General features: G+C 39.6%; 1 protein-coding gene and 1 long non-coding RNA gene across 10 annotated transcripts in view; both read right to left on the minus strand.

Moving 5' to 3' along the window:
* Nucleotides 1-25,944, minus strand: part of PPP2R5E (protein phosphatase 2 regulatory subunit B'epsilon) — a 169,967-nt gene that overhangs the window by 68,248 nt on the left and 75,775 nt on the right. For all 9 annotated transcript variants that reach the window (XM_077938159.1, XM_015143841.3, XM_077938161.1 and 6 more), the window contains 1 exon segment: nucleotides 12,548-12,744. In XM_077938159.1, coding sequence (XP_077794285.1) covers nucleotides 12,548-12,744 — 197 coding nt within the window.
* Nucleotides 280-5,068, minus strand: LOC144330277 (uncharacterized). The gene is made up of 2 exons (XR_013396307.1): nucleotides 4,909-5,068; nucleotides 280-574 (listed from the first exon to the last, which is right to left on the minus strand). It is a non-coding gene; the product is annotated as an uncharacterized LOC144330277 (long non-coding RNA).

The following is a 25,944-nucleotide window of genomic DNA, read 5'->3' on the forward strand; positions in this document are numbered from 1 at the left end:
ATAAAATGACATCTATTATGAGACTACCTATGTCACAGGTGGTTCTCATTCAATGTGAAGATTGAATTAACTCAGACATTGCAGTTCCTGCAGATTTTTATGCAGGTAACAATGGTAGGTGTACAGGTGCTGGCCATCTTCTTTCATTAGTACACACCTGTGTGAAGAGACTCTAAGGATTAAGTATATGGCCACAAGTCTAAATTGTGTAACTTTACAACAATCTACCTAAACTCACACCATATAAAACAAAAAATCTGAACAGTCAGACATGTATTTAACATACTGAGTTTACTACCAAAAGCCTTCCCACAGAGAAACTCTAGCCCAAATGGTTTCACTGGTAAAATCATTCTAACAACTTCATTTTTCATCTTTAGTTACTGCCAGAAATGGGAGGACCCTATTTCCAATCTTTTTTTTCCAAGTGAGCAACACCCAGCATAGACATTTACTGCACACAGGGTAAAATCACGCTTAAACCGTTTCTGACTCACATGTACCTTTGAAAATTTAAGCAAAAGAAAGTTATTTTCTCCTATAAAAATACACAGAACACGGTCGGGCGCCATGCCTGTAATCCCAGCACTTTGGGACGCCAAGGCGGGCAGATCATGAGAACAGGAGCTCGAGACCATCCTGGCTAACACGGTGAAACCCCATCTCGACTAAAAATACCAGTCTGAGCGACAGAGCAAGATTCTGTCTCAAAAAAATAATAATAATAATAAATACACAGAACACACAAAATTCTGTAGTTAACATCAGAGGGTTCAGTGACCCCAAGAAATCCATCTATGGGCACCCCAAGCTGCTAAATCAATACCGTTAAATGAGCTTTAACTGGATTAGCACAGAGTGACAGTGTAAGATGGGAATTGAGGAAGTACAGACCAGGTTCCCTACCCTTTGAAAAATCATGAATGCTAACAATCTGTTCCTAACCTTGAGCAGTAAATTCCTCCTGATTTCATTCTACAAATGTCTTTGGGAGATCTCATTATCATATCCTTAAATTATTTCCTTTGTACCAAGGAATTCTTTAATTTCTAATCTAATTCTCAGGTCTTATCTTTTACGCTTATCCTATCCTTCAAATTTCCCACCAGCTTCAGTTATTAAGTGCGCTTCTCAGATATCACTCAATTCTCTTCCATTATGTATAATTCTAATATTATAAGCAGTCCACCCTCACCCACCCACCCCCAATGGCTCTTTTGCTATTAATGCGTATCTACAAATCTTATCTCCCCTTTGGATCTAAAGAGTCACCTCCAAGGCAGATTCTGGCCGGGATGTATACAGTAGTCCCCGTCTTATCTGTGGTTTGATTTCCCATGGTTTCAGTCACCCATGGAATAAGTACAACAAGATATTTTGAGAAAGAGAGAGACAGAGACAGAGAGAGAGAGAGAAGGAAGAGGGAGACCATATTTACATAGCTTTTATTACAATATATTGTTATAACTATCCTATTTTACTGTTATTATTAATCTCTTACTGTGACTAATTTATAAATTAAACTTTATCATAGGTATGCATGTATAGGGGAAAACATAGGATATACGTATGGGATTCAGTACCATCCACAGTTTCAGGCATCCCTGGGGGTCTCGGAACATATTCCCACAGTTAAGGGCGGACTATCATGGTTATATTCTTTATCAGACGCAGGAAGATGAAAAATGGAAATTTCATATTCCCCCCCCTCCAGTAGCTATCATTCCAAGGCTACTTTTAGATAGTTGTTATTTTATTAAAAGAAACTCTGCCCTTCAGCTACTAATGTAGCGAGGTTAACCAAGCACTACTAAGAGTACATGTGGCCAGACTCTGAGATATTTAATTGCAACTTCATAATTTTCTACAAAGTCATATTATTGTATTAAGAGGCTAACCAGAGCTCTGGTTTCCAGGTAAATCAAACAATGTATTTAAAAAAAAAAAAAAAGCACTAGATAACCAAGGGACATGATATAATTTGAGAGTGGGAAAAAACAAAGCTGATGGTGGCCAAGAAACAATGTAAAAAACTCAAAGAAAGACCTCAATAGCAAAGAAGGAAAAACCAGCGAATATATTTTATCTTAAAACTAAATTAGCTTTGGAAAATTACATATTCTACCATTTGAGGTATAACCAGAGATTATACCTCTGGTATATACTGAAGCAGACTTTGAAACCAAGAAAAGCCAAGTCCTAGAGACAAAATATAAAAATAATAACAGCAAATGATCAGTGTGACAAGGTTGTATACTTTTTGTAGGAGAGAAGTGACAGAATTTTACTCTAATGAAGACAGTACACCCAAAGTGTGAGCAATTATTATCTCCAGTCATCATCTCAACCTCTTGATTTTGTAATCCACTCTTCAACCCGCTAGCTCCCACCTGTACCACTGCACTGAAACAATGATTCACTGGTATCATCTAGAGTTCCTTCATTGTTCTTTCCCTCCCTCCCCTGCCCTACTCTCATTCTGATAACTACCGATTTCCACCCCCTACTTTCCATATCTAGGTCTCCCATCGGAACCTCAACATTAACTCATCAAAAACCAACTCCTCAGCTTCCATCCGAAGCCTGCTCTCCCTACTGCTGTACCTTTCCCAAACAACAGCACCACACCACAAACTACCCAACTGCCAAAGCTATCCGAGACTCCTTCCTCTCTCACACTCCAAAAGTTCACATAAGTGCTAATAAGCGACATCAATTATACCTCCTAGGTGAATCTCAAATGCTCCTTTCCTCTCCTTCTCTACTTCCATGCCTGCAGTTTGCTTAGGCCCTCCACAATTTCTCCATTAAAGCAGTCTCCTAATTGATTCCTCTCTGCCTTCAATCTCAGCCTCCTCCAATCTCTCCGTCCCACTGCCACCGAAATACAAATCTGACCATGTCACTCTCCCACATAGAACCTTTCAACCGTTATCTGTGAGGTTCTTTCAGACTCTGGCCACATCCACATCTTCAGCTGCCATCATTCACCTCCTCCCACTCTCCAACAATAACACTGTAACAACATAGCATGACTGTGTTTCCCTGTATATATCATGTGGTTTGGGAATTCCTTTGCATCACATAATTCTCTTTAAGTTCAGCCACATTCATCTTTTAATACCCTACTGAGGCTATAATCATTCTGTCAAGCCTTCCTTAACCACCCTTCTATCTACCTTCATATCCCTTTACTCCTTCCTTGCCTTGTACAGACTTTATTACTACACATACGACATTATCTCGTTACTGTTCACATGAGTATTCCCTCTACCAGATTTTGAGCTCACTGGCAAAGTGAAGTCCTGTCTTTTTTATCAGCAAAATGTCAAAGTGTGACACTGAGTCATTTAAATAAACATTAAGAATTAACTAAAACAATGTCTTCACCCATGAGATTTCATCTCACATTTGAAGTATCCCCAAAAGAAACATTTTCAAGAAAAGAAGATGGATGTGCAAATATAAAGAATATAAAATATACAGAGTTCAAACTCAGGTAAATAAAAATTTACACAAGGTGATTTGGAAAGCCAGAAATTCCAAGAAATCTTTCAAATGGATACATAACAACAAAACCAAAAAGGCATTAGCATAATACGGTTAAAAAAAATATGCCTCAGGGACAGACACCTGACACTTGAGATGATGTGAAGCAGAATGCAGCAAAGCCTAAAGGAGCTGGAAGTCCTGATTCTCATTTTTCATCAGATATGACTCCGGGAGACCCCATGAGAAATACATGAAACAAACTACTTTCCAAAGCAACTACGTTGCACAATGGCCTGTAAACTTTAAGAAAGGCGTAATCCATTCAAAATTTCTTAGACTGTGTTGATCAAAAGAGTTGTTAGTTTTCAGAGATGGAAAGATGTGAGGGATTCATCATCAACTCTCTCCATTTATAACAGAAGAAACTGAGGCTTAGAGAGAGAATTACTTACTCAAGTTCTTACCACTAGTTAAGCGGAAGATGAGAAATGAAGACAGTGGCTTCCGTGTTCTCTGTCTGGTACTCTTTCCACTACCCACTCTCCTCTTCTACAGGTAAGTTACGGGCTATTTTGCTTTACAGGCATACCTCAGATACATTATAGGATCAGTTCCAGACCACCACAATAAAGCAAATATCTCAATAAAGTAGCCACACAAATTTTTTGGTTTCCCCGTGCATGTAAAAGTTGTGTTTACAATACACTGTAGTCTATAAAGTGCACAATAGCTTCATGTCTAAAAAACAAAAACGGACATACCTTAATTTAAAAATACTTTATTGCTAGGCCGGGCGCGGTGGCTCAAGCCTGTAATCCCAGCACTTTGGGAGGCCGAGACGGGCGGATCACGAGGTCAGGAGATCGAGACCATCCTGGCTAACATGGTGAAACGCCGTCTCTACTAAAACATACAAAAAACTAGCCGGGCGAGGTGGCGGGCGCCTGTAGTCCCAGCTACGCGGGAGGCTGAGCCAGGAGAATGGCGTGAACCTGGGAGGCGGAGCTTGCAGTGAGCTGAGATCTGGCCACTGCACTCTAGCCTGGGTGACAAAGCAAGACTCCGTCTCAAAAAAAAAAAAAAAAAAAAAAAAAATAATTTATTGCTAAAAAATGCTAACAATCATCTGAACCTTCAGCGAGTTGTAATCTTCTTGCTGGTGGAGGGTCTTGCCTTCATGTTGATGGCTGCTGACTCATCATAGTGGTGGTTGCTGAAGGCTGAGGTGGCTGTGGCAATTTCTTAAAATAAGATGACAATGAGGCCGGGCATGGTGGCTCACGCCTGTAATCCCAGCACTTTGGGAGGCCGAGGCAGGCAGATTGCAAGGTCAGGAGTTCAAGACCAGCCTGGCCAACATGGTGAAACCCCATCTCTACTAAAATACAAAAATTAGCTGAGCATGGTGGTAAGCACCTGTAATCCCAGCTACTTGGGAGGCTAAGGCAGGAGAATCACTTGAACCCAGGATGTGGAGCTTGCAGTGAGCGGAGATTGTGCCACTGCACTCCAGCCGGGGCAATAGGGTAAGACTGTCTCAAAAAAAAAAAAAAAAAAAAAAAAGACAATGAAGTTTGTGGCTTTGATTGACTCTTCCTTTCATGAAAGATTTATCTGTAGCATGTGATACTGTCTGACAGCATTTTATCCACAATGGAACCTCTTTTAAAATTGGAGTCAATCCTCTCAAACCCTGCCACTGCTTGATCAACTAAGTTTATGTAATGTTCTAAATCCTTTGTTGTCATTTCAACACTGTTCACAGCATTTTCAGGAGTTGATTCCCTCCCAAGAAACCACTCTCTTTGCTTATCCATAAGAAGCAACTCCTCATTTGTTGAGGACTGATCATGAGATTGCAGCAATTCAGTCAAATCTTCAGGCTCCACTTCTCATTCTAGTTCTCTTGCTATTCCCATCACATCTGCAGCTATTCTCTCTATTGAAGTCGAACCTCTCAAGGTCATCCATGAGGGTTGGAATCAATCCCTTCCAAACTCCTGTTAATGCTGATATTTTGACTTCCTCCTGTGAATCACACATGTTCCAAATGGCATCTAAAATGGTGAAACCTTTTCAGAAGGTTTTCGATTTGTTTTGCCCAGATCCATCAGAGGAATTACTATCTATGGCAGCTACAGCCTTAAGAAATGAATTTCTTAAATAATAAGACTTGAAAATCAGAATTACTCCTTGACCCATGAGCTGAAGATTGGATGGTGTGTCAGCAGGCATGAAAACATTTGGCCAGGTGCGGTGGCTCACGCCTGTAATCCCAGCACTTTGGGAAGCAGGCTGAGGTGGGTGGATCACGAGGTCAGGAAATCGAGACCATCCTGGCTAACATGGTGAAACCCTGTCTCTACTAAAAATACAAAAAATTAGCCGGGCGTGGTGGTAGGCGACTGCAGTCCCAGCTACTCGGGAGGCTGAGGCAGGAGAATGGTGTGAACCTGGGAGACGGAGCTTGCAGTGAGCCGAGATCGTGCCACTGCACTCCAGCCTGGGCAACAGAACGAGACTCCGTCTCGGAAAAAAAAAAGGGCAGGGCAGGGCAGGGCAGGGCAGGGCAGGGCAGGAAAGGAAAGGAAACAACATTCATCTCCTTGTATATGTCCATTAGAGCTCTTGGGTAACCAGGTGGATAGTCAATGAGTAGTAATATTTTGGGGAAAAAGAAAAACAAAATGTTTTTGTGAGCAGTGGGCCTCAACAGTGAATACAAAATATTTGGTAGACCATGCATAAACAGAGGTGTTGCCATCTAGGCTTTGCTGTTCCATTTACAGAGCATAGGCAGGGTGGATTTACGTGACACCCTAAGATTTTCAGAATGGTAAATGAGCACTGGCTTCAACTTAAGTCACACCAGCAGCATAAGTTCCTAACAAGAGAGTCAGCCTGGCCCTAGCTTTGGCATTGATTTCTCCTCTGCAGCTGTAAAAGTCACAGATGGCAACATCTTCTAATAGAAGGTTGTTTCACCTACATTGAAACTCTTGTTTGTGTAGCCACCTTCATCAATGTCTCAGCTAAATCTTCTGGAAAACTTGCTGCAGCTTCAGCTTCTACAACAGCACTTGGTGCTTCACCTTGTACTTTTATGTTAGAGAGATGGCTATTTTCCTTCAACCTCATAAGCCAACCAAGCTCTGCTACTGTCCAACTTTTCTTCTGCAGCTTCCTCAACTCTCTCAGCCTTTATACAATTGAAGAGAGCCAAGGCCTTGCTCTGGGTTAGGCTTTGGCATAAGGAATGTTGTGGCTGGTTTGATATTCTATCCAGACCACTGAAACTTTCTCAATTATCAGCAACAAGGCTGTTTTACTGTCTTATCATTCATATGTTCATTGGAGTAGCAATTTTAATTTCCTTCAAGAACTTTACCTTTAAATTCACAACTTGTCTGTCTGATGCAAGAGGCCTAGCTTTTGGTCTGTTTCAGCTTTTGACATGCATTCCTCACTAAGCTAAACCGTCTCTAGCTTTTGATTTAAAATGAGAGACATGTGACTCTTCCTTTCACTGGAACACTCAAAGGCCATTATAGGGTTATTAATTGGCCTAATTTCAATACTGTTGTGTCTCGGGGAATAGGGAGGCCTGAGAAGAGGGACAGAGGCTGAGAAACAGCTGCTCGGCGGAGCAGTCAGAACACATACAACATTTATCGATTAAGTATGCTGTAGGGGCCCATTTCATGGTGTCCCAAAGCAATTAAAATAGCAACTTCAAAGATCTCTCATCACAGATCACTATAACAGATACAGCAACAATGCAAAAGTTTGCAATATTGCAAGAATTATCAATCTATGGCACAGAGATATGATAGGGGCATATGTTGTTGGAAAAAATGGCACCGACAGTTTTGTTCCACACAAGGTTGCCACAAACCTTCAATTTGTTTGAGTGCAGTGACTCACGCCTGTTATCCCTGCACTTTGGGAGGCCAAGGCAGGTGGATCACGAGGTCAGGAGTTCAAGACCAGCCTGACCAACAGAGTAAAACCCCATCTCTACTAAAAATACAAAAATAAGGCAGGTGTGGTGGCACCTGCCTATAATCCCAGCTACTCAGGAGGCTGAGGCAGAAGAATTGCTTAAACCCGAGAGGCGGAGGTTGCAGTGAGCTGAGATTGCATCACTGCACTCCAGCCTGGGCGACACAGCGAGACTTCCTCTCCAAAAAAAAAAAAAAAAAAGCAACCCCCCCCGCCCAATATCTGTGAAGGGCAATAAAACGAGGTGTGCATGTGATTTGTTTACACCCATAAGAGTGCTTTTCTGTCCCAATTCTAGTAGTCTATAGGTGGTATCCAGACTTCATTTAAATGTTAAAAATGGTTTCCACAACACATAGATTGTTTTTATCTGTTACTCTTTTCTTCCCCTAACAGGAACACCAGTTCTCAAAGTACAAGTCCCATCAAGTTGGATCAAAAGCTAATGCTGATACCGTAACATGCCATTATACGTCATTACTCATCCTGGTTTGCAAAACCCATCTACCGCTTCATTAATATTTCATAAAAAACACTACCATTTCCCTCACTAATTCTAGTGAAGTGATTTTGTTTTACAGTAACATGAAAGAGAAATCGGTGGGGACAGCGATTACCCAACAGGCAGGATCGTCTTGGAATTAGAGAACTTAAGAACCGCTGGGCAATGGAATAAAACACATCTCACTGACAGAGTATTTTAAGCACAAAGAGTTAACAGTGGGTTCCACCAACAATTGTAAAATCAAGTATCTAATAAAATCATTGAAATGTAAAAAAAAAAAAAATTTATTGAATACTTGCCACATGTTAGAGACTGTTCTAAAACTTTTACAAATATTGTAGCTAATCCTCACAAAATCCCCCAAAGGCAGGTATTACACAAATTAGGAAAGTGAGCAGTGCCAGGATGTATATATACAAGGGGCTTAGAGGTGGCAAAATAGAAGGGAATGAGAGCACCAAGTGGGACGTGGTTCCAGTTTTCCTTACAGAACAGTAAGCACACATTCTCTGGACTGTATATGTATATGAGGTGCTGAGTACCCTGATATGCAAACAAAAGCATAAGCATATTACGTAGGTGGAATATTTACAGAGGGGTTGGGAAAACTATGGCTACCCTCCCTCCACCCTATATACTTCTTAGCACCACACAAAAATGGGGGACCCCAAAGTTAAAGTAACTTGCTCACACTGATATAACAAGTATGGCCAGAGCTGGCATTTGAACCCAGGTCTGTAAGGTTCCAAAGCCTTGTCTTTTTCTTTCTTTCTTTCTTTCGAGATGGAGTCTTGCTCTGTTGCCCAGGCTGGAACACAGTGGCATAATCTCAGCTCACTGCAACCTCCACCACCCAGGTTCAAGTGATTCTCCTGCTTCAGCCTCCCACGTAGCTGGGATTATAGGCATGTGCCACCATGCCAGGCTAATTTTTGTATTTTTAGTACAGACAGGGTTTCACCATGTTGGACAGGCTGGTCTCAAACTCCTGGCCTCAAGTGATCCACGCATCTCAGCCTCCCAAAGTGCTAGGCTTACAGGCGTGAGCCACCACACCCAGCGCCTTGTCTCTTTCTACTCTATCATAATATCCCCTTTTCTGTAAATGCTCCAGAGTGTCTAAGTACCATAAATAATTAGTAGCTAACAATTTCAGAAATCATCAAATATGAAAAATAAGTTATACTTCTAAGAAGGCTAAACTACCATGTAGAATTTTCTAATGCCCTAGAACAGCATTTACACCAACAGATTCAATGCCTCCTAAGGTAAAGCTCTAGTGTATTTTAAAACACATACAAATGGGAGTCTCTTTTTTTGCCTGGAGAACACGGAGGAAAAGAGGGAAAAGAGGGGAGGTCTCCCTTAGGAGACCAAAGCTGGTTTAAGACCAAGCTGGTCCATATGAATCACAGAATTTTTGGATTATGCTAAACACTCAGTTTAAAATCTGGGTATAATCTAATGACGTCCAACATCTTAATCATAATTTGAGAGACTGAAATGCCTACATTTTAAGGAGGAATTCATTCATTTAATAAATTTCAAGAAGACCTGGACTAGGTAGGAGGTATTATGGATGCCACAGAGATGTGCAGGACACAGTTCCTTCTTGGGAGTGCTTACATCTAATTAGAAAAATCAGATAAATATGTGAAAAGACAAAAAAAAGTAGCAAATGAACAAATTCCCAAAATGGTGAGTTGCCAAGAAGCAGACAAACTGAAGGAAGGAAAAAGCACTGTGTTTTTTCAGGAAACAAAAGTAGCACTTTAAGTCAGCCCTCGAAGGGAAAATGAGAATTAGAACTAGAGGTGAGGGAGTGGGGAATACGTAAAAGTCCAGAAACAGGGAAATAAAGAAAGGCTATTTAAATCAAATCAATACCAAATGTTGGTGAGGATGTGGAGCAGCAGAAATTCTCATTCACTGCTGGTAGGAATGCAAAATAGTACCACTACCCTGGAAGACAGTTTGGCAGTTTCTTATAAAACTAAACATGCTCATTATCTATAACAAGTAATAAAAGTAAATGCAAATTAAAAAAAACTAAACATACTCTTACCATACAATACATAGAGCAATCACACTCCTTGGTATTTACCTGAAGGAGCTGAAATCTTATGTTCATAAAAAAACTTGTACACAGATATTTATATTAGCTTTATTCATAATTGCCAAAACTGGGAAGCAACTAAAATGTCCTTCAGTAGGTGAATGGATAAACTATGGTACATTCAACCAATAAAATGTTATTCAACACTAAACTAAATGAGCTATCAAGTCTTGAAAAGACATGAAGGAACCTTAAGTGCATATCACTAAGTAAAAGAAGCCCATCTGAAAAGAGTACATGCTGTGTGATTCCAACTATATGACAGTCTGGAAAAAGCAAAATCATGGAGACAGTAAAAGGATCAGTGGTTGCTAGGGAGTTGAAGGTGGTGGGTGATGAAGAAGTGGAGCACAGAGGATTTTCAGGGCAGTGATGTATGGTATGTAGGGTACTATAATGGTGGATACACATCATTACACATTTGTCTAAACTCATAGAATGTCCAACACCAAGAATGAGCCCTAACGTGAACTACGAACTCTCGGTGATAATGATGTGTCAATGTAGGATCATCAATTGTAACAAATGTACCACTCTGGTGGGAGTTGGGGGGAGGTGTTGATAATGGGGGAGGCTGTGCTTGTGTATGGACAGGGGCATATGAGAAATCTCTGTACTTTCCTCTCAATTGTGCTGTGAACCTAAAACTGCTCTTAAAAAATTAAATTTTCAAAAATAAATATACAGATGTCCTCATAGAAAGGCAAACTGATGTGTGTATAAGAATATTCATAGAGTACTGCTTAAATATGGTACATTCACATAATAAATATTATGCAGCTATAAAAAGAATATGGGAACTTTATATGTACTGAAATATATATTGCTAAGTGAAAAAAGCAAGGTACAGAAAATGTGTAGTGTGCCACCATTTGTGTGCTTACAAAAAATATTTATACATATGTTTGCATATACTTATATATTCATGAACTATCCATAGAAAGATACAGAAGAAAGTCATAACCGATACCTCTGTTGGCTGATGATACAGGTAGGCTAAAACCAGGGACTGTGCTCTGCAGAAGGCAGGTAGACTAGAGAAGATCCTCTGCATCAAATTAAGAGATTTAGATAGCATGCAAACTCAAGAGCAAGGTTTCTCAACAGTGGCACTTGTGACATTTGGGGCCAGGTAATTCTTTATTGTGGGAGCCACTCTGTACATTGTAAAATGTTTAGCAGTATCTCTGGCCTCTCCCACTAGATGCCGGTAGTACTCTCCTCCCACATCTAGTTGTGACTACCAAAAATGTCTCTAGACATTGACAAATGTCCCCTGTAAGGCAAACATCACACCTGGTTGAGAAGCACTGCTCAAGAGCCACACGGTCATCTTTAACCTACAAAACATTCTAGTGCTACATTCCTGTAAATTAACAACAAATCCAATACACATTCAGATATAGATCTGAGGAATATATTAGGCATCGTTTTCAGATGACCTTCACATTATCAGTCACAGTTTCTCACGCTGAGATCATTCAAGTCCCTTTGCAAATCTGAACTATAATTTTTAAGCATATCTACTCCATCACAAAAGTCTCTTTTCTGCATTGGTTGAATACAAATGATAAGGAACTAAATACAAAAGCCAGGCAGATGTTCAGCAGTACACAGAGAGTGTGCCAGACCCTGCAATGGGCTCCTGAATGATGCACCGACCTTAAGGGATCTCTGTGGCTATTTCACCAGTCAGTATACCAGCCTCCCCACCCTGCAAAGCCCATCCCCAAATAGCATGCACTCTCCAGCTCCAAGATCCTCTGGGATGCCAAGGAAGGCAACTCTCCCACAGAAATCTATCAGAAAAATCACATTTTGGCTCAGCTTTTGAAAAACTAAAATAATTGTTCACACAATAAGAACGTAATTACTCACATTATGTTAATAATGTTTTTTCTTGTAACTCCTAATGACCACACAAAATCTATGACACTATTCAAAAGTCATGAAAGGTATCAACCTTGACTTCAAGGAGATTATAAAGAGAAGGGTTAGTCAAGAGAGGCTTAATTTTATTAAGCATAAAGCCATTTCTAATATACCACAATGAATAAGATTTAAAAAAAAAAAAAAAAAGATATCCAACAGGCTTGAATATTTTTCAAACATGGATCTAAGACTTTTGTTATTTTCCTGTGTCTTTTCTTTTGCCAAAGCCAGAAATCCAATAATACCCTGGCAATCTTGGCTTCATATGTTGAAGTAATTCATTGCTTCAGCACTCTCGTAGTTGAAAGTTCTGGATTTCGTTCTCATGAAATCATGCTCTTCAAATTCTAGCACTGTGCCGACTACTTTTGCTTAGCTCTCCAAAGGTTGGCTCTCATTTGTGGAGTTGACCTCCAATGACCTCACTCTTGCAATATATACACCTGTGAGTCACTATGGAAGATGCTTAAAAGTGTCCGCGGAGAAAAAAAGAAACTCACCATTCTAACTACTTCAGGGTAAGTCTGCTCTGTCAAACAGCCTCTGCTTATTGTAATGTAGTCCACCAGTTCATTAAGAGTGGAGCGCTTGTATTCTTTCATTTTAAGATCAGATAGCGTGTCCATGAAGTCAAAAATGACACAGCACTGCTGAAGTTTCTTTAGGAACAGTTCAGGCTGCTCTGAGGATGGAACGTCTAAGAAAAAAAAAGGAAATGGTGTAAGTCTGTCATCAATTTCCAGGTAACAGGAATTCTCTGTGAAAGTTACTTCAAAGGCAAGCTCAAAAAAAATAAGAATTCACATGACAACAGTGTTCTTTTTCACAGTTACACATGATTGGGAGGGGATACCGTATCTACTACTTCAGCGACCTTGTCTTTGAAAACTACATTGTACCAACAAAATTGACTGTATTTGCTATTCCACAACCAAGGATTGACCAAAATCCCAAAAGACTTTACAAGGTTGAAGCAAATTTTAACCAAAAACACCCCAATGTCAATACCTTTAAATCTAAAAACACTGAAAAAGGTCAAACCTTCCCTTACAAGAAAGCTTTCGCTGTTGGTTTAAATTAGTTTTACTAAAAAATTTCAAAGCAGAAGTGTCAGTTGATTCATTTTAATTTCATGCTGACATCCTTGGTATTTAAAGCTATTGTTGTGTGTTTATATGTTTTTGTTTTGTTTTGGCTTGATCTGTATGAAGTTTCTTTGTGAAAGAAATCTGAAAAATCTACAAAATGAAACAATACCAACTCTCAAAAAGAGCACACCAGTAACAGGAAAATAAGAGTAAATGCCACATAAATCTACATTCTCTTTTTACCCATCTTCTTGTACTGTGAGAGAAAACCACTAACATCTTATATTAATATGTTCCCAGAATGGACATCTGCTCTTTTCCCACAAACAGCAGGTCAGACATTTGGCTTGGTGTTGTTTCTAAAAAATATGTAGAAATTTTAGGTTAGTTGAAATTCCCCAGCCAGAAAGGAGCCTGATCTACAGTTGGACTTCAAATATACCAACTAAGCTGTAGACAGCCTATTCCCTCCTATCTTCTTTCCAATATTTTATTCCCCCAAACCAGAGCTTCCCTGGAAAAGCAATGAAAACTATAACCAGGGTAGGCTCTGCTGCCTTCATCCAAGGTGATTAGCTCATTAATCCTCAGAACATCCTTAGAAAGAAGCAGGTGGCATTATTCTCCATTTTTCATACACACACACACACACAAAATAGAGACAATCACTGAGGTCCCACTATGAATGGGTTACAGAGCTGGGCAAAGTGCCCAGGTCTCTAACCACACTCCCATGTTCCTTTTGTACTAATCAAGAAGGACCTTAACAGTGTGTAGTCACTTGCAGTCATCCTCAGTGGCCAGTCTTCTGGTAAATGCTTTACAATGGACTCCTGGCTTGGGCTGCCTGCTCCCTGAGGAGGAGGGGAACAGCATACAGCACCCCGCTTAAAGCCACCAGCAGCAGAAAGTGAGGGCCAGCCTCATTTTCCCGGGATCCACCAGGCTCCTCTCTACAACCTTCTACCCTGCCTTACACCCCACAACTCAAATGCCAGCATGGCTACCCGGGACCTCACAGGCAATTCCCGCAAAACACTGCCAGTTAAGTAAACCTAGATGAGAGTAGATAGGACACCTAAATACATAGGCTTTCTCTACCAGACATTACAGAACAAGAAGCAGTCCATATTTTTGAAGGTATAGCATCACTGCTACTCTCAGAAAAAACCAGTAGTGAATTTAGAAATTATTAACCTGTGAGTTTCCCTTCCCCCATCACTCCTAGGTCCCCAAAAGCACAATGTATCTTGCAGTCATGATATAGGTCTTATCCTATGCCCCCCAACATTTAATCGGTTTTAAAATATTTAGCCTTAGACTATAAGAACTAAATTCAGTCAGACCAAACTCTCTAAGTGCTACCTGCTTTAGGCGTTTAAAATAAATACATAAAAACGAAATAAGGCTGCTTATGAGCATGATTATATCCTTAACCAATGACTAATTCATGCACAGGACCATCACGGTTAATTACTAAAATTTTTTGAGATCGAAATCAGACCCCAGACCTGGCAACCAAATGGGAATACTGACGCTGCAAACGGGGCAAGAAAAACCTTTTGGTTTTTTTTTGTTTTTTTGAGATGAAGTCTCGTTCTGTCACCCAGGCTGCAGTGCAGTGGTTGCTCACTGCAACCTCCGCCTCAAGGGTTCAAGCAATTCTCCTGTCTCAGCCTCCTGAGTAGCTGGGCTTACAGGCGCCCACCACCACACCCAGCTAATTTTTGTATTTTTAGTAGAGACAGGGTTTTGCCATGTTGGCCAGGCTGGTCTCGAACTCCTGACCTCAGGTGATCTGCCCACCTCGGCCTCCCAAAGTGTTAGGATTACAGGTGTGAGCTACCGCCCTGGCCAAGAAAAAGCTTATTAATGTAGCATTCATTACAGTTCAAAATCTTCAGGGAAATTTTAATTAATTCAATTTTTGATACAGTGACTTTAATAAAGTCTAAAAATCAGACTATTTACATGGAGAAATCCTTAACACTGCACATATAAATCATAAAAGCATCTATGAATTGTAGCCTTTCCTCCAAAAGTACATCATCATTTAAGCAATGACAATAACAATTAATATTTGTGGTCACTGCAATAGTACTCAAGAGATTCACATACTTAGCAGTTCAAAAAATTCAGGCAGTTAACACTTAGTCCTGCTTTTTAATGTTAGGCAGTTGAAATTTATCCTTTATTTGTGCAAATTGATATAATGTCATAGACAAATGTGAAGCAGGCTATCCACCTGTCCAGTGGAATAAGGATAATAACTCACATTTATTGAATATACTGGGTACATGTATTGGGCACTTTGTCTAAGCACTTATACATATTATATCTCCTTTAATCCCTTCAATGGCCTTCTGCAGTAGGTACTATTTCTAATTTAACAAATGAGTAGGCCGGGCGCGGTGGCTCACGCCTGTAATCCCAGCACTTTGGGAGGCCGAGGCAGGCGGATCACAAGGTCAGGAGATCGAGACCACGGTGAAACCCCGTCTCTACTAAAAATACAAAAAATTAGCCGGGCGCGGTTGTGGGCGCCTGTAGTCCCAGCTACTCGGGAGGCTGAGGCAGGACAATGGCGTGAACCCGGGAGGCAGAGCTTGCAGTGAGCCGAGATCGCGCCACTGCACTCCAGCCTGGGCGACAGAGCGAGACTCCGTCTCAAAAAAAAAAAAAAAACATGAGTAAACCAAAACACAGATTCAGTGATTTGCCCATAGTTACACATTAATAAGCAGTGGAGACAGGATTCAAACCCAAGTGGACTGGCTCCAGAGCCTGGACCCTTCACCACTGTGCAATGCAACACTGAAACACAGTGAAAGACCAGAGTAACACCCTATTCCAGAACACAGCGTGTGTGCAAAGACAGAAGAGGAGGAAGAAAGCAGACAAAATTAACAAATGACTCCCCATTCATAAAGTATCATGCTAAACCCCTTCCCTATCTCCCCTCTAGCCCATGCCCCAAGGATTCACACATAGAGCAAAAGCTGTGATTTGTCCTTTATCATAGACTAAATTCTTTCTAAAATGACCTACCTTCATTAAATTAAAAAACTTACACAGTCAAGATGAACCAAAAGGGGGTTCTTAAAGAGGAATTCCCTTATGGTAACAATTTAGGAAAGTTTTGTACATGTTGAAGGATGACCAGTCCAAACAAGAGGTTCTTCCTGTAACGTCTGGGCCTCAGACTGTCCCACATAGCTAAGACTGCTCCCAACCTCCTCCCTCATCTACCTAGTCGCAGGGGAGTGTGAAAAGGTAGAATGTGAGAAGGCAGGACAGGCCAGAGATCAGAGAAGGAACAATCTCTGAGTAGTGCAGAACGTTTCCACTATATAAGAAAAGTTTAGTGTCTATGTAAGCAGTCCCCGAAGTAGATCCAAATATTCTTTTTAAAGAAACAGTTATTAAAAGGATTGCTTAAGAAGCCATAAACAGAATCTCATAAAAAACAAAAAGATATCATAAAGGCAAGAATTCTGACCACAATACAGTAACACTAGATTTTAACAAGTCAAAGCCACCCACCTCCAAAATCCAAGTCACCTGGAAATCTAAAAACTTCAGAAGTCAAGATTGAAGAAAAAAACAAATTATAGTCATTAAGAAATAAATGTGAATTAGGAAAATTAAAGGTCATCTTAGAATCCCAAAGCAGACCAGGCAGTGGATGCTTCTGTCATCTATCTTCCAGTGAAAACCTCTGGCCAGCAGAGGCCATCCCTGCTCCCAGGAAAGGGATCCCACAGAAGCACAGCCATAAATAATGAGCAATCAATAAGCGATTATGTAATACCGTGAAGGTCACTGGCACAATGACTCCTCCATCCAAGGTTAGTATGTGTTCAAAAGAGAGAATAATTGATCCCATTATCACAGCTTGATAAGATCCCATAAGGTCAGATTCCACTGCTCTGGAAGAATTCTTAAAATTAAGTTGGTTTCCAGAATATGTTTCTCCACCAAGAAAAGAATGCAATGACCAGCTAAACTGTATTTCTCACTGTACTGTACTTCTCTTTACTTTTTAGCAGTAGCCATTCTCCCCGTATGTCTTTATATCACCGTCTCCCAGTACTCTCCTATCAATTTTCATCAATAAGCAGGAGAAAATGACTACTCCTACCTCCAAGGTGTTCATTACCTCTGAATAATTTTTAAATTTATGAGTGTTACATGTAATGGGAAAATGGACATAAAATTCAACATAAAGTGAGGATGCAATCTCAGATTAAGACAAAGATTCTCTTTGTATCTAAAGAAGTCAACAGGATCTACATACAGTTTAGCTCTTGCTGAGGGGCACTCCCCTCACCCTAATCATGATTTAAAGGGAGGGTTGTTTACAATTTGCAGAAGCAGCTCATTCTTCCCCACTAGTCCGCTTCCATCATTCCACCCTATCTAATGTTTGGGGCACAGAATCATGGATCCAATATCACCCCACATTTTCTTCAGGCCTAGCTCATTCAGCACTTTGCAAAGCAAAAAGTAACAAAGGTAGAAGAAATAAAATATGTGCCCAATCTCCTGGGTTTGATACTCTGGGACTCCAATCAACAAAAGTTGTTAAAAATCAGAACGTTAAATTCACATTTGCAAATATGCCAGCCAAGTAAATAAAAGAGGCCCACATCATTATATCTATTACCCATGATATCATAAAAATAAGGTAAATTGTTTTAAAAAAATAAGTTAATAAAGAAAATGTGGACTGGTAAATTATTTACACATAAACTACTGAAATGCATGTGGAAATGTGAGTGAACAAATATTTCTATAAAACGTTCATATGTTTGCATTGGAAGCTAAACTATAACATTACTTGAGCTAATGAACAATATTTATAATATTCAATGAATATCTATAAATTATATTTATATTTCCATTCAAAAGATCTAAAATAAAATTTGTCTAAATTAACAATACTTCTTACCTGAAAATGTCCTAAGGTATTAATCACTTGGCCCTTTTACTTCTATTTCTCCAACTTTCACAAAAAATAACAGGACCAGCACACAACAAGAGTAGTAAGTATGGCCTCTAATCCCACAGAACTTTCTCTTAAGGTGTACAAATCCTTATCCGTGTATTCTCTGTCCTTCACGTGCAACTCTCCATAAACTTCAACAAAATCACTGAGAATTTTACTTGCATAAGACATATGAGTCTATATTTACAGAAAACTAACAGTGTCTCATAGTTCTAAGGAGATGCTTAATACTGAAACACTATCATAAATAAAACATTACGAAGTAGATTGAGCCATGATAGACTGAAGCTAGGTATACTAAGAAATGTGGTAAAATGCCTAATTGCCTGCCCATGTAGTCTGTCCAAATCATTGCCATCAATTTTACCTCTACCTTTTTGGAGCACGTATTTCAAGAAACCTAAAAATAATCCTATTTTATTAGTAGAATTAAGCTTCCATTATAGGAATTGCTTTTGACACCAGTAAATCACAGATATAACCAACAATATTTCCTCAAAACGAGGAGACAACTATAAGCCTTTAAAATGAATCAAATAATAAACTTAGACTTCATGTCCTATGAACTGGAGCCAAATATAACATGTTGATTACACAGGATATTTCAATGCACATAAGCAAGTAAGAAACTAACCCAGAACCAATCTGTTAACTAAAATAAGCATCAAACACTTGACCATTCCAATTACTTTATTATTGTAAAAAGAAGTGAGTTCAAAGATGTTTGTTGTTGATGATGGTGGTGATGGGATATTTCACTGCTAAGCATTTGTATTTTATAAAAGTGACTCCGGTGATTTCAATATGTGGCTACGGTTAAAAACCACTGTTTTTAAAGTAAGCACTCTAAAATCCTTCTTTCACTCCCTCCTCCTTTGAAATTCTTTCTCTCCATTATGTGAATGTGGAGTTCGTAGCTTTTAGAAATCTTGCCAATCTGTTAGGAAGCTGGAAAAACACTTTGCTGATTATTAGCACACATATTTTTTAAAGGTTCAAAACATGTGTCATAGAGTGACTAGCACAGATAGAAGAGTGTCAAAAGGATGAAAGGATGAGATCAAGGTGTGGGTACTGACTGAAATTTCCAGGTAAAAAGAACAGAAACAATAATAATCATGAACACTTACTACTATAAAGCACTGTACTAAGCTCCTGACATGCATTATCCCTTTTAATCCTCAGAATATCTTAGGTGTGGCCACTATTAATATCCCAGTTTTTCAAATGAGAAAACTGATGCCCAGAAAGGCTAAGTCATTTGTCCAACATCACACACTAGGAACGGCTGCAGCTAGTATCTGAACCCCAGTAGCTTACTGCTCCAGCAGTCTTACTGCAGGGGAGGGAAGGAACATCCCAATAACGATGATGATAATGGTGAAGATCATATTAAATAACAGCAACTAACCCCCATTAGAGCTGTAGATATACTTCCATTGTTACGACTAGTTATTTAAGAGAAGTTGCAATATAAAAGTAAAAAATAAAAAAAAAATTGGTTAACTTTTCTATTAAATACAAATGTTCACGTTTTAAAACTTGAAACAGTATAAAATCAGCCTTAAGCTAGTGAACAAGTATACACAGGTAAGTTTAAGTTTTAGATAATAACATATTAATTATTCTTCCCAAATTAGACAATCAACATGTATTTATTATTATTGTGTCATGAAGCTCTCCAGTTTCCCTTTCCCAAAAGCTAACAATATGCTCTCCAATTTATAAATAAAAACCAAAGGTCACCACTACTAGTACAGACTAGTATGGCTTCAAGCAGCAAAATTACATGATTCAGGGCTTTCATGTTATTTTGACACTATGATCTAATCAGAAGAAAAAGAAAATATGCTCACATGCACACATACACACATGCACACAGTGATAAATGACACAAAGTGATAAATGCACATAGTGATAAATGACACAGTGTTTCCAACACTGCATGTTATCCGTCATGCTTTATCTTCTAATGCCAAGGTGGTTACTGAAACTTGTCAACACAGGAAACAATATTTTAAAACTGATCAACTCCTAATTAGAGGTTTAATTATTTTCCTGCCACCAAACTCACCACAGGACAGATGCCACCAAAGGTTCTGACAAAGTCAATGTCTTTATTATTAATTCATTTCCTAAGGGCTTATTTCCAGGGCAGTGATGCCAGGAGGAAAAGAACCGAGGCCTTTTGAATATGAGGAACTCCTGGAGTTTGATGGACTTTACTAAAAAAGAGCTGCAAGAATTATACAGTATTCTACAGTATGCATGTCAGTGGTTCCCTCTTTTGAGGATGTTAGGTGCCAGTAAAATTACAAAAAAAAAAAAAAAAAAAGCATTTTTTCCATTTTTCTTCAGGTAAAGGCATTAAAAACATAGCCACCATTTATTTTCACTATAATTTCATAAAAATAAAGCTCCTTTATAATAACAAAAGAAGAGAAAGAACAATCATAGAATAAAAGACAATCCTTCCTTTAAAAAGGAGGGATGGTGCTAGGCACATTGGCTCCCACACAAAATTCCAGCACTTTGGGAGGCCAAGGTGGGAGGATCGTTTAAAAGCCAGGTGTTTGAGACTAGCCTAGGCAACGCAGCGCGATCCCGTCTCTACAAAATCAAAAAAAAAAAAAAAAATGCTGGGCTTGGTGGCATGTGTCTGTAGTCCCAGGTACTTGGGAGGCTGGGGTGGGAGGATCACTTGAGCCCAGGCTGCAGTGAGCCCTAAGTGTGCTACTGTACTCCACCCTAGACAATAGAGTGAGACTTTGTCTCAAAAAGATATAAATAAAAACAAAAAAGAGGGTGGGCAATCATCCCTCATACATAGACACACACACATACACATTCATGTGCACACATACACACATAGAGTTGTATATTCTCTCCCTTGACCTTCCTCTCTCTCCTTATTTTTCACCTTTCCCAGTACAGCCAACAACTTTTCCAAGGGCCTGTATTTGGGGATCTCTGAGCCATATTACTTCTTTGTTCCAACATTTTTCTAGAAACACAGAAAACAGAATTCTAGCTGTAATGACAGTACTGATTTCAACTGTATTTTTTTTTTTAGACGGAGTCTCACTCTGTTGCCCAGGCTGGAGTGCAGTGGCGCAATCTTGGCTCACTGCAAGCTCTGCCTCCTGGGTTCACGCCATTCTCCTGCCTCAGCCTCCTGAGTAGCTGGGACTACAGGCACCAGCCACCATGCCCAGGCAATTTTTTGTATTTTTGGTAGAGACGGAGTTTCACTGTGCTAACCAGGATGGTCTCGATCTCTTGACCTCGTGATCCGCCCGCCTTGGCCTCCCAAAGTGCTGGGATTACAGGTGTGAGCCACCTCTCCGGGCCTTCAACTGTATTTAGATCATCATAAAAGCTGAGAGGATAAATCACACGTTCTGCAATTGTGAAGGAACAGCAGCCATGTGAGTCCTTAAAACTCTTAACACAAAATTCCCATGAAACTGCACATACCTCCATTCAAGCACTTGCTACATTATACTGCAACTTTTTTTTTTAACTAGCACTATACCTTCCTTGCACGTTTTAATAAACTGTTCGTAGCGGGCGTTTTAGAATATAGTAGGTACATAATGTTAGTTGAGTAAGTAAATTCTACATATTGCATCTTATTTCCCCATGTTTTCATTTTTAAATTATAAGTTTATTCCTCTAGAAATAAGATTAGACTAAAGAATAAAGGAAAAGGCTTGATATAATGCATTTAATAAAATAAATTATTTCCTAGTATATTAATAATATCAAGTCATGAAATGCAAATTTTAAAACTAAGATGGTTTTATGGCCAGGCACGGTGGCTCATGCCTGTAATCCCAGCACTTTGAGAGGCCGAGGTGGGCAGATCACCTGAAGTCGGGAGTTCGAGACCAGCCTGACCAACATGAAAAAACCCCATCTCTACTAAAAATACAAAATTAGCCGGGTGTGGTGGCGCATGCCTGTAATCTCATCTACTCAGGAGGCTGAGGCAGGAGAATCGCTTGAACCCGGGAGGCGAAGGTTGCAGTGAGCCAAGATGGCGCCATTGCACTCCAGCCTGGACAACAAGAGCGAAACTCCGTCTCAGGAAAAAAAAAAAAAAAAAAAAAAAAAAAAAAAAAAAAAAAACTAGACTTTTTTTTGTTTTTGTTTTTGTTTTGAGTCAGAGTCTCTCCCTGTCACCCAGGCTAGAGGCAATGGCACCATCTCTGCTCACTGCAACCTCTGCCTCCTGGGTTCAAGAGAGTCTCCTGCCTCAGTCTCCTGAGTAGCTGGGACTACAGGCGTGCGCCATCACACCCGGCTAATTTTTTGTATCTTTTAGTAGAGACGGGGTTTAACCATGTTGGCCAGGATGATCTCAAACTCCTGGCCTCGTGATCGCCCACCTCGGCCTCCCAAAGTGCTGGGATTACAGGCAAGATGGTTTTTAATGACCCAATATGTATGAATATAAGGAGTGAAACAAGCCAGCTTATCTGAAAGAACCTAACTAAAAAAAAAAAAAAAATGCACAGTTCCTCAGTTCCCTGAACTATGTTCCCCTATTAATATCCAGTAAGGTAATGTCTCATTTTTTTTAACAACTTATTTAAAACTCGGAATTGACTTTTTAAAATAAACAGAATGGTTTATATTCAAGGATAAGAGAAAAATAGGGAAAAAAATTCAAAATGAAGATGAGTATACAACATTAAGTAGTATAATTTGGAAATGCCCCCTATAGCAAAATAACCTGAAAAATTTGTCATTTATCATTTATAAATGAAAAATGGGAAGGTCTAGTGCAAAGGGCATGGGCTCCTCTCTTCATTCACTCACTCTATCATTCACTGATTCGCCAAATATTCATTGAACACCCACCAACAGCCAGGGACTACTGTGATAATATAACGAAGAGGAGACAAAAGTCCTGAGCTTTACATTCTAGCAGGAAGAGGCAAATAATAGAAACTAAAAATAATAAACATGGTATAATGTGTATACTAGGGGGAATAATAGTGTGCAGGGCAAGGGGGACTAGGCACACTGGGGTTGAAGGGTACAATGTTAAACAGAGTGTTCACCTGGAAGATGACATTTGAGCAAATACTTGAAGGAAGTGGGGTAGTCAGCCGAGGCTGTCTGGGGAAGAGGGTCCAAGGCGGGAAATGGCAAGTGCAAGGTACTCTGGCAGGAAGAAGGCGCATGCTGGTGAATCGGACGATCAGCAAAGAAGTGAATGTGGCTGGAGCTGGAGTGGAAAGTGGGGAAGAAAAGGACAGAAGAAAGGACAAGCGGCTGCAGAAGATCATCCTGGGTCTTGTGAGACACGGTGAAGACTTTGGCCTGGAATCTGGTTCTGAATTAGAATCACACTTTTCCTGTTTACTGACAATGGACAAGCCACTTACTTCTCTGAGCATTAGTTTCCTTGCATGTAAAATTAAGAAAATATACTTTGGCTGGGTTCGGTGGCTCACGCCTATAATCCCAGCACTTTGGAAGGCCAAGGCGGGCAGATTACCTGAGGTCAGGAGTTCGAGACCAGCCTGGCCAACATGGTGAGACCCTATCTTTACTAAAAACATAAAAATTAGCCAGGTGTCGTGGCGTGTGCCTGTAGTCCCAACTACTTGGGAGGCTGAGGCAGGAGAATCACTCAAACCTGGGAGGCAAGGGTTGCAGTGAGCTGAAATTGTGCCACTGCACTCCATCCTGGGTGACAGAGACTCTGCCTCAAAAAAAAAAAAAGAAGAAAAAGAAAATGTACTTCACGGGGTTGAGTAAAGATTAAATGAAAAATCACTTCTAGGGTGGAAAGTGCTTTCCACAAAAAAGTCATCATTCATTTGACAAATATTTATCAAGTATCTATAAATACTGTATGGAATCGATTTCCTATTTCATAACTTATTAAAACTATCTTCTGTGCAGAAATACTTATATTTGCTTTTTCTGGCACATCTTCAAAATTATTTTTAAACAATTTTTTAAATGTATTCTGAAGTGTTTCTAGAAACATTAAATTTTTGACCGGGCATGGTGGCTCACGCCTATAATCCCAGCACTTTGGAAGGCTGAGGCAGAAGGATCGCTTGAGTCAAAGAGTTCGAGACCAACCTGGGCAACATGGTAAAACTCCATCTCTACCAAAAAAACAAACAAAAAAACAAAAAAACAACTAACAAAAGATTAGCCAGGCCTGCAGTCTCAGCTACTTAGGAGGCTGAGGTTGGAGGATGGCTTGAGCCCAGGAGGCAGAAGTTGCAGTGAGCCATGATCACACCACTGCACTACAGCCTAGGTGACACAATAAGACCCCGTTTCAAAAAAAAATTTTTTTAAAGAAACATTAATTTTTTGTTAAAATTTTATTCTAGTAATATCAAACTTGAATTAAACAAAGTCCGTCTATTTAGAACTCTGAAATAACCATAACTTGTCTTCTCTTCTGCACTTGTCTTTTAAGACAAGGAGCAAATCATAAAAGCATAATTTGATAAAAAGGAATTATGGAACAAACTTCCAGGATGTGCCTGAGAGTCAGCATCACTGAAGCCCAATGTTCAGTCAGGTTCAGAAGTATGAGAAACAAAAATCTTCAAGAAAAAAGATTATTTTCTATTTATGCCATGCTTATAAGGTAAGGAAATAAGTTAATGGAACTAAAGATTTTCAGCAAGCACATAACATTCAATTGACCTCCCCTCTTCCAAACCCAAATGGATTGGATTTTTTTCCAAATCCAAAAAAAATGGCAATAAAAGAAGACACTATTTTCAAGCATTTCAAGGATAAAATGGCCTATCTACTTTCCATTTGTTTTGAAGATTAACGTCAACGCCAATTATTTCAGAATAAAATGAACCTGCAGCTATTTTAACAGTCCACTTATCTGTTAATTCATAATTTATAGTTGATCAAAGTCACCATGAAACTTAAAAAAAAGTTTTAAAAATACAAAAAAAAAACAAAAAACAAAAAACAACAACAGCAAGAGTTAATCCAATGTTGCAATGCCAGCTTAGAGATGCTATTTTTGAACCTCTGTTGGGAGTTTTAAAGTATGAGAGCTTAAGCTCCTGAGATTGACACAGGACTGAGTACAGAGGAATAGCTTCTAATCCCAAGAGTAATACAGAGTGTACATTTATAATTAAAGTCATAATCTCGGCAGTAAAATCCAGGGATGGCATGGAGTACACAGGCATGTAGTACACAGTCCCTAATTGTGAAGCTCTCCCATGCTTCATACAAAGGACGCTACTTAATTATTATAGTTAAATACAAATGTAAGCCCACATAAAAGAGTTGAGGAAAACCAAAATTCAAATCTGAAATACCATGCCAAGAGACATGAAACCCATTTCAAAGCTTCATTTCCTAGTGTGTATAAAAGCAAAATTATTCAAGCATAAAACAATAAAGACGGAGAAACTTCCAAGTGTGTACTTATGTATGTATGTGTGTATACGGTTATGTACAGTTTTGAGTATATGACTCCAAAATAAAAACTTGGAGAATAGTAATGCAGAGAGTTTAAAAAGGACAGCAAACATGTCTGGGCAGCTTAACACTTTCGGAACAGAAAAGTATTTAAAAAGACTATTGGCCGGGTGCGATGGCTCACGCCTGTAATCCCAGCACTTTGAGAGGCCGAGGTGGGCAGATCACGAGGTTAGGAGATTGAGACCAACTTGGCTAACACAGTGAAGCCCCTTCTCTACTAAAACCACAAAAAATTAGCCGGGCGTGGTGGTGGGCGCCTGTAGTCCCAGCTACTCGAGAAGCTGAGGCAGGAAAATGGCGTGAACCG

The sequence above is a fragment of the Macaca mulatta genome, chromosome 7 (assembly GCF_049350105.2).
Source record: "Macaca mulatta isolate MMU2019108-1 chromosome 7, T2T-MMU8v2.0, whole genome shotgun sequence".
NCBI classification, from domain to species: Eukaryota; Metazoa; Chordata; class Mammalia; order Primates; family Cercopithecidae; genus Macaca; species Macaca mulatta.